Source organism: Parasteatoda tepidariorum, chromosome 6, assembly GCF_043381705.1.
Source record: "Parasteatoda tepidariorum isolate YZ-2023 chromosome 6, CAS_Ptep_4.0, whole genome shotgun sequence".
Classification (NCBI taxonomy): Eukaryota; Metazoa; Arthropoda; class Arachnida; order Araneae; family Theridiidae; genus Parasteatoda; species Parasteatoda tepidariorum.
In genome coordinates this window covers 30,733,899-30,744,207 of record NC_092209.1, presented here as the reverse complement: position 1 = coordinate 30,744,207, position 10,309 = coordinate 30,733,899, and the positions used below count along the sequence as shown (strand labels likewise).

At 31.2% G+C, this 10,309-nt stretch overlaps 1 protein-coding gene across 1 annotated transcript in view; it reads left to right on the top strand.

Moving 5' to 3' along the window:
* Nucleotides 1-10,309, top strand: part of LOC107448652 (cytochrome P450 2F2-like) — a 16,118-nt gene extending 5,809 nt beyond the window's left edge. The window contains exons 3-8 of the mRNA XM_016063954.3: nucleotides 51-157; nucleotides 905-1,212; nucleotides 5,030-5,151; nucleotides 6,191-6,446; nucleotides 8,147-8,337; nucleotides 10,086-10,309. Coding sequence (XP_015919440.2) covers nucleotides 51-157; nucleotides 905-1,212; nucleotides 5,030-5,151; nucleotides 6,191-6,446; nucleotides 8,147-8,337; nucleotides 10,086-10,273 — 1,172 coding nt within the window. The 3' untranslated portion in view covers nucleotides 10,274-10,309. The remainder of the gene's footprint in view (nucleotides 1-50; nucleotides 158-904; nucleotides 1,213-5,029; nucleotides 5,152-6,190; nucleotides 6,447-8,146; nucleotides 8,338-10,085) is intronic.

The window sequence follows — 10,309 nt, the reverse complement described above, 5'->3', positions numbered from 1 at the left end:
TATATATATAGTTAAATATTCTCAGTTAATTTCTTTTAATTTTTGAGTAGGTCTTATGAAAGAAAATGGCCAAATATGGCAAGAACAAAGGAAGTTTTTTGTATCGACAATAAGTGAATTAGGTCTTGGAAAAGCGTATTGGGAAGAAGTTGTCAAAGTAAATATCTTATTTATTATAAATCCTGTTTATTATAAGAAAATAAATGTACTGCTATTTAGTATCTGAATTATAAGAAATAGTAAAAGAAATTGCAAATATTAGAAGAACAAAGTGTGAAACATGCATTCTGTAAACTATTTATTTTCTTCTTGTTATTTTTTGAATGATTCCAAATAATATTTTTCTTCTACGTTACAAAGGTGATTTAGTTTAAGTTATATTAATTTATTAACTATATCACATGATATATGATCAGCAATGCTTAAGAATTAATAAATGTTAATATAATTTTATCAGTATGAATTTACCTACTTAAGTGATTAATTGTGTATAATTGTGAGGAAAGTAGATTTTTTTCCAATGCTTGGGAACAAATCTTTTTCTTAAAATTTCTGCATTTCTGTTTTAACCAGATCTCTTCTCTCATTTTCCTCTCTTTAAAGGACTAAGTTTTAACAAAATCAATCAATTAATTATTGATTGATTTTGTTAAAAAACTTATTCCTTTTATCCTATTCGTCAGCCCCTTTTTCATTTTTGCAACTTGTTTGTCATTTTTTTTTTCTTCATCTCTGTGTTTCAGCACTGATGAAGGGTTTTCATCATGGAAACAAAATGCCAGTATCTCCGTATATGTGACTCTATTTGTGCTATATCTACTTTGTTTAGCTTTGTTTCAGATGCATTGTAACTGTTGAAAAATAAATTCTTCTGGCAATTTACAATTCTTTTATTAAATTTTAGGAAGAAGTTGATTGCTTTCTGTTGTACCTCAAAGCTTTAGAAGGAAAACCAACAATAATTTCTGAAGCTCTGCAGTTTTCAATTTCTAATAATGTTATTAGTTTCTTAATCGGTCGAAAACTGGACAAGGAAAAAGAAAAAGATATAATTCGTCTATCTGTGGAATTTTCTCGTGCCGTTTTTGAGTATACAGGGACTGCAAAAGCAGCTGCTGTTGTACCTGGACTGTGGAAAATTTTGCAAGTATTTAATATAGCAGGATACGATAAAGCAGCTCTCATGATTCGAGATTTCAGTGAATTTATGAGGTACGTAAATTTCGGCGAACAAACACCACTAATAGAGTGAAAAGAGAATTGATTTTCGGGAATTTTTTTTGGGACATAATTTAAGTTGTTTGTTTTAATAAAGTCATAATAATAATAGTTTAAGTTGTTGGATATTGTTTTAATTAAGTCAAATGAAATTATAAAAAATCGAGAAGATTTTTCCTTTTTATAATATTTTAAAACCGTCGTTGAACAGCCGACCCAAATTCGAGTTTCCGACTATCAATGTTCTGCAATGTTCCACAATTCTGCGTACCCTCGTAATTTTGAACCTAATCCAGAAGACAAAGAAACTCCAGGATAAAGCATTGGGATAAACTAACCTTTCTGGAGAGTTTTTTTTTTGATGGAGTCAACCCACATTTGCTTTACATGGGTAGGAAAACCATGAAAATCTTCCACGGTTAGCCCGATGGCAAGGGATTCTAACTTATCCGTTTAACAAATGAAAATATTTTAAGTCAGCACTATGGTTGGGGCGAGTCGGAAGCAGAATTCAAATTCACCAGTCAACACTGGGATCGAACCTAGGTCTCCTCTTTTATAGGAGAGCTCTTTATCTCCTGAGCCACCGCGGCACAAGATATAGCTTTTTGTTGCTTAGACACAGGTATGAGCGAAATAGACTGTGAACTTAAACAGCAGAAGGTTTTTTTAAAAATTGTTTCCAGAGGAAAGCTCTTATTTTAGTTTTATCTAATTATATAACACTAATTTATGTTGCTAAATCTATTAATCCCGAAGATTCTTAGTGGAAGAAATAGGTAAGTCCGCTTGGCAATAAACAGTGACGAACAATGGCATCGAACTCTAAGTAGCTGGAAATTCGAAGAAATTCTGGAGAAAATTGAACATTTGAAACAACAGCTTCCATAACTGAGGAGGAATGTAGATTCTTTTACAAAATCAATGACTAAAAAATAGAAAGAAACAGAAATCCCTTAAATAGCTTCAACATACAATTTTATCGTTTCTGGATCACAATACTTTGTGTTCCATACCCTGCTAATGAATTTAATATTTTGCTGAGTTGAAAATAAATATTCTTTCATGCTTATGCAACTTTTTCACATATTATTATTATTGCATTTTATTATTATTATTGCATTTTATTATTCTTACTAGTTGTATACTCGTTCTTTGCACGCCTTGGGAAAAAAACCGAAAAAAAAAAAAAAAAAACTAAATAATCAATGAGTTCGGGTAAGGATCAACATTACGAAATCATGCACTTAACTGAAGGAGATATACTAACACAGTTAAAGCAAAATAGTTTTTAAAAGTTCAATTTTTCTTATATTTATTATTATTTATTGCTCTTCCTGGTGGCTTTAAGTTATTAGATTGAACAAATCATGATTAAAAGTTATATTAACTTATGAATGACACAATGTCTTCACAAAAACATAAAGTTTGAGCGAAATGACAAAAACGAGTAACGTATAAGCTTTAAAGTTCATTTACTCAAATTCGCTGAAATGTCACTTACCTACTTCTTCCACAGTCTTCAATTATAAATAGATTTAAAGCTTATATTCATTTCAATTTCTGTTAAGAGATCACTTTCTCGCGGTTTTGGATTTTAGATAAAATTTTTAATTTGTGTTTTCTTAATAATTTTTTCGTATTTAACGAACTTTTGATGATACACTATTATTAGACAGCACAATATCTTTTAGTAAAGGTAGAAAATGAAGGATTATTTGATTAGGAGAAATGTTAGATAATTTAAGAGCTTCTATGACTTTTCCTTAAAACGTTAAAGCAATAAAATGATGCGATTTGTGGTTTTGAGCAATTAATTTCAGACTATAACGTTCTCACTTTTTAGATTTTTAATATTTAATTTTATTACAGATTAAGATAATAAAAGCTGAATTTGCATGACGCTAAAAAATACTTTGAACGTTATTTGCATAAAACAAAATATCTAAAGACGCACAACTGTATACTATGTAACTGATTATCAAAAAACTGTTGATTGCGGAATTGTATAGGCATAATTTTATCACAAAAGATTAATAGATAATCTAAAATACCGCAAACTGTATCTCTCAAATTGTGATTGGAAGGTGGCCTTGTATTTTACACGTATCGAAAGATACTGCAAAATAGAATAAATATCCATCATCACAGTTTATTTGTGAAAATTAAATAAAGAGAATTAAAAGTATGTTTAGAATTTTCCCTCCCCGTCTCCAATCGTCTACGGCTCATTCGGTAAGGAAGAAAGGGCCTTTTAAGGCTTTTCTCAAAAGTTCTACCGTTACAAAAAAAATTTTTTTAGTGAATAATATGCGATTTTTATAACTGTTGTAAGCTTATAACAGTTATTAATGTATGTTTGGTAAAGTTTTTTTTTATCAATCTTATTCATCAACCTTGATACCAGTTTTAAAGAAGCGCAAAATGTCAGTAAAGGAAAAAAAAAAAAAAAAACAGTCACGCAGTCTTTTGAAATGAAAAGCTTTTAGGATTAGTTTTATTTAATATTTAAAAATTTACAATGACACTGCAGTTTTCCTCTCTGTGAAACGCAAATTCCAACAAAAGTCCTCCACGAAGGCAAATTTCTCCCAATACGTGATCCAGCATTTCTCTTGTCTTCTGTATTGGATTTAAAATTAGAAGGTCACGGAGTTGAAAATTGGTAGTCGTGAACTTAAAATTGGGTCGGCTGTTCAGCAACAGTTATAAAATAAAATAACACTGCATTGAGACAGGGTGGCTAAAGGGATAGAGCTCTCGCATTACGAAGAGATGACCCGGGTTAGAGTTCCTTTGCCGTCAGGCTTAATGTGGGAGGTTTTCGTGGTTTTCCTCTCCATATAATGCGAATGCGGATTAGTTTAATAAAACAAGTCCTCATTGAAAGCGAATTTCCTCCAATAATTGTTCCCTTGTCTTCTGGATTGGGTTCAAAAACTAAAAGGATACGGAGTTAAGCATTGGTAGTTGTAAACTCAAAATTGGGTGGATTGTTCAAAGACGATTATAAAATGAAACAAAATAATACTGCATTATTTTGGCTCATGAAAATTTGTAATTACAAGATTTGTAATTGTCTAGAACAAGAGATTATGATACACACTTTTAAAATTTAAGCTTTGCATCAAGTATCAGGTACTTAAAGTGTACCTTTTTATTTTCTTTTTTGAAAGAGATTCGAAAAACATTCTTAAAAAAGAGCTAACCCCGAGGAGCAGTTTTGTGTTTAACTCACTACATGCAGGCATATAAGAATAGCGTGTAAACTTAGATTTTCAACATAAAAATCTAGAATTCCTATAATGAAAAAGAATAAGCAACTCCCAGTGTTGGCGCTTTCACGTCAGCAACGGTTTCGCCAATTTCGAGCAGATGGCTTCTAACTGCCTTTAGATCAAGTGAGCAAATAAAATTTATCCGAAGCTCACATTTAAAATAGCAACTTATTGCACCATTCTAAATATTGCAAATATTACATATAATAAATTCAAAAAGATGCAATGGTTGCTGGTTCGTTTTTGAAATGTTAAATACATTAAAACTATACAAGTTTAAAACTATTAAATAACGCCCAGTTTGGTGGGACGTATGCTATCCCTGTTATATCATCATGTTGTAAAGGTAGCTAGGTTTTATTTCATACGCACTAACAGAGTAACTCTTTAGTTTAAAAATGCCAAAATAAGCAAAAAATATTGAAACATGATATAAATTTGGGCTTAAAATTGAACAGATATAGCTGTTATATATGTAGCTCTATGTGTAGCTGTTTTGATTATAAATATACATGCATTTGTTTCTTTCTCAGATCAGAAATTTTGAACCATCAAAACTCTAACAAATATCATGACGTACGAGACTTTATAAATCTGTATTTAGAAAAATTAACAAGCTTAAGAAAACTGGGTCTGGACACATATAACTATTCAGGTAATGTGGTTTTCCGTTATAGTTTTGCTACAGTTTAGTTTTTCAGTTAACTATTTCATTGTTGAAATTTGTCAGCCTTTTTTGCATTTTTCCATCGATAGAATTAGGAATTTAACAATCCATCAAATTGTCGAGCATTAATTGTATTGTTTTTACTAATTCTTTTGTATTACAATGTGGAACAAATTGGAACGTTTTTTCTGCCCTTTAGATGGAACTATGTGATTCTGTATTAAGTAGATGCTTAATTCATCTATAGGGCCCAAAGTAGTCCATCGCATTTAGTGGAAGAAAAGTCGCCAAGCTTCTAGCAAATTTAATTCTAATGCCTCTAGAGTTTCAAAATTTCAGGAAGGTAGAAAAGGCTTTTGTCACCAAAAAATTCCTCCAGATGGCCAACGGTCTTATTGTTAATGAGAGGGCCTATTCTACGCTTGTAAGTCATTATGGTGTGTTTTTAAAATGCATAGAGTCGTTAAGCTTAAAAGAGGGTTTTTCAGAAAATGCTGTGGGGTATACAAAAAATAATAGCTCAAAAATGTACAAGGAAACACATGCTTTTATCGAACGAATATTTTTTCTTGTAGCCGACTGTCTTGTGTAGGGGGCAGGGAACTGTCCTTGCATCAGAAAGGTTCTGGGTTCGAATCCCGGGTAAGGCATGGATGTTCTTTCCTTCTCGTACTATCTGTCCTCACTGTGGGAGCGACGTTGGCCCACCTAACATGGGCCCCTGAGAGAGATGCCAACAAAATCGCTGTATTTGCCTGAATTGACGGATGTTAACACAGGTGGGCATTGGAATTTTTTTTTTCTTGTTGTACAGTGTTAGTATTAAAAATTAAAAACAAAAGTGGAATAACAAGTCAGGTAATAATTGAGTGATTTTGAGAAAAAATAGCTGGAGAATTTATATTAGCATCATAAAACTGTTTAATGTCGTTAGTAATAAAATAAATGGGCAAACTTTAAATTTTATTATTATACTTCATTTATGATGTCTGCGCATATTATAAAAATTTTATTATTTATTTTTTAGAACTAATTATTGAAGGAAACGCTCTTGCGTTACATTCTGGAGCTAGTGATTTGATTTTCGCATCTTTAGACTGGTTGATCAGGTTGATGTCAGAGTTCAAAGATGTTCAAACAAAAGTCTATGAAGAACTTACACAAGTGTTGGGGAAAAGTGAAAAAGCAAGTTACGAAGAAAGGGATAAAATTCCCTACACATTTGCTGTAATATTGGAGGGGCAGAGGTTTTCAGACTCTGTAACTCTTATTTCAAGCAGGAGGTAATAATTTCGTTAAATATTTAATTTTTAGCATAAATTAATTTTTAAAGATTTGTTTTCTTCATATTTCTAACATATTATGCATTTTGTACGAAACTTTAGCTCACATAATAGTTATTACCCATTGGCAAAGTGGGTCTTGGTTTGAATTTGATGGCGTTCCCGCACTTTTCAACTGTGTTCAAGAGTAACAGTAAATAGTGCTCATGCGTCGTCATTGCATGCGTTGCTATGACGACCGCTGCTGTTTTTCTTTTTATTTTCACTAGCAGGCATTTTTAATGTATTTAAATAGTAATAATTTAAAGTATTTTTAAATTCTTTTTATTATTAACGTATAATTACTGGCTTGACGGTGATTTTATTATGAATATGAATGCTGAAGAAGGAAAAGTATTTCGTGACGCCTTGAAACGCGCACATAGGCAAGATATGAAAACCAATCCGACAACAAACATCAATTGAGACAGTTTTTGCGACCCGTGATTTGAAATGTTGTGGCGTTTAACGGATCCAGAAAGAAAAAGCATGTGGCCAATGGGCAACCAGTGTTCGTAATAAAGAGATCACAATTACTTTATTTTATTATTATTTTGGTTTATAATTTCAATTAATTAACTTGCTTTATTGGTTTTATTGTTTGATATCAATTACCGACTATTGATTTTATTCTATCACCACCGAAAATTCATTACATGCTTTTTGAAATCAATGTGTCCCCATTTAATTTTTTCGGTAAAACAAATAGTTAACTTAAAAATACGTCTTTTTTATTACATTTTCTGTGCTTTAAATTTCAAATTCCTTTCCTTTTATTGTTTTTTTTTGGTTTTAATTTCGATTGTTTTAAACACATATCAATAGTTTCAGTTTTTTCCTATATTTTCTAAGAATTTAAATTTCATTAAGGAACTTCTTCCCGTTTATCGAAAATGAAGCACTCAACATCTTAATTTTTAGGCGTGACTGAAATAAAATCCTTTTTTGAATTTTAGTTCTCTTTTAAAACAGTTTGCGTTTTTAAGAGTTTTATGATATTAGATTTTATTAACTAATTGATAATAGCTTCAAAAATGCAATTATAAATATTTCTGTAATATTTATATATAATGGGTGATTTATTTGACTTGGAGCTTTAGGAGCTCGCTCTAAGATGTTCTGAGACTGCCGTTCGAAATCAAATAAAAAGTTTAATTGGTTTCAATCTTAAAGGAAGAGTAGAGATATGCTATTCTTCGTTTTTGTTGTAAGCAAATGGTTTTGTGTTATATTAAAACGTTTAGAAAACGAATTTTTCCTTTTAATATCTATTATTTTCCAATACTTCATTATTTGCATTTTTTTAGTGTAACTTTTTCATCTGGAATAATTCATATGAAATATATAGATATAAATTGAGAATTTAATTGGTGCATTTTAAACTAAATGACCAAACCAGATTCAGTAAGAATGTTTTCTAAGGGTTTGAAGATCGTGAATTGTATTTTATTATTCATTAAGATTTTTAATTTCTTTATAGTCGTTTGTTTTCTAATAGAATTATTTAAAATATTGATAAAATAATAACTACCAAATAAAGAATGATGATGTCACTTGAAAAAGATGAACTGGATCGTTCGAAAAGTCGTCCGTCGAAAATTTTTTATTTCGCGTCAAATGATCTGTGTTGCGGACCTCACTTAGTGTTTGTTTTCTTTCAGAGCTATTCGAGATATCCAGATAAGAGGGTTAACAATTCCAAAAGGAGCAGAAATTTCAGCAAATGTTTGGGCCATGCACAATGATCCAGATTATTGGGAGCAACCAGAAAAATTCATGCCGGAGCGTTTTTTAATTGACAACGGTAAAAAGCTCATAAGAAATCCTCCTGGGTTTGCTGTTTTTTCTTTAGGTAAATCATTTTTCAAATTTTTTTTCTCACATTTATCAGCAATTAAAGAATTACTAGATTTCTATTTCTAAACTCTTCAGATAATCAAAGAGTTAAGTTCAACCACATATTGATTGGTACTGTTTATAGGTTTAAAAAAAAATCAATTTTAAAATGCACAAATGCGCCAGCTAGAAGTCAGTTTTTTTAAGTAGTCAGGCAAGTTGGTACTGGGCATTTTCGATTTTGTGGACATTTTCAGGATATTAAAACTATTAGATTCGCATACTTTTATCTTTGGGAAGTTTCATTTTCTTAAAGTTTTTGGGGCCTGAAGATCTTCTAGAATTTTAAGAAAAAGCACATCAATTTACATGTAGTAATACTTTTTATGAAACGAGTGGATCATTTCACTAGCCGTTATTTTCTACTACTTCTACACTACCTATAAAGACATAAATACTTTCAAGGGACCTTTGCATTGAAGGTCAAATATCATTCAAAAATTTCATACCTAAATCTTCAATATCTACAAACCGCAACAGTGAACCATAACAGTATATTAAGTACAGCAGAAATAGAATCAGTACTCAGACCTATAGTTACTGACTCAATTTTTCTATGATATGGCCTAAAGTTTGAGACCCACACCTCAGTAATTGAATACAGATGGAAAAAATTTAATTTGTTTTAAAAATTGCGATTTAGGCCCAATATTAATATTTGAAGTTTACACTCTCTTCTAAGGTGAGCTTCGGTCTTTTCAGCAAATTTCTTACTTTTCTATTTTTGACGAAGGCAGTTAATGACCTTGAAAGTTATTCCAAATCCACCATACTCCAAATGTCACACCAGATGTATGTCATACATAGGCTGTAATGGTTTAGTGCTAATCATTAGCATGTATTCACAGAAATATATACTCTCTGTTGGCACAAGTAGATTTTGACTGTAAAACTCTAATATATTAGCTTTGTTTAAAATATTTTTGAATGACATTTCACTTTCGATGCAAGCGTCCACTGAAATTATTTATGTCTTAATATTTAGGGTGAAAGTAGTAGAAAACAAAATATTGGTCCACACAAAAAGTATTGCCTCATGAAAATAAATGTGTTTTTCTAAAAATTCAAGAAAATCTTCAGATTCTCTCCTCCCCTAAAACCTTGAAAAAAAACGAGCGTCTAACGGTTAAGTGAAACGGCTAAATATCTCGAGGAAATGCATCGGATCACAAGTAAAGAAAAAAATTTGAATGAAATATTTTCAAAAGATGTATTCAACTACACTAAACTCAACCCCTGTAGTTGGGTTCACGTAGCATTATATATTTTGTAGATTTGGATTCCGCCCCAAAAATAAGCGCAATTCAACTAACAGGTCTTAGTATTTTAGTTTACAGATGGCGTCGTAATCGCAAAAAGAAAAGGGGATAAAATTGTTCATTATAAAGATGCCTCGATATTGAAAAAGTAAAACGCTACTCAGAAGATCAAGCAACTCATATCAAATTCGACCCCCTTAAATGGTGAGACTCTCAGCAAGGATAGGGGGCAGTTCCCTTAGTTGTTTTTCCAAGCATGATGCAAGATTATTTTTATTTTTTCTGTCTGACATGCATTTCTCGAGATATCTTGATTTTAGGCAACTATAATTTTTGAATTTTTGATCTGACGTGATTGCGTGTTAAAACGTTTCTATACTTTTGGACATCCTATTGTATACTACCATAATCGATTAACAATTAATTTTGTTTACTTCATTTTTAGGAAGGAGGAAATGTCCAGGCGAAATAATTTCTCTGATGGAAGTTCTGTTATATTTTACTGAAATTATACGAAACTTTGAAGTTTCTTTGGCGCCAGGTTTAATACATGACAAGAGAGTTATCCGTGGTTTGGCATCCATATTGGTCCCACAGCCTCTATGCTTCAAAGAGAGAAAAATTATTACTTAAATTTTTGAAATAATAAAGCATTTTCATTTTGTAAAA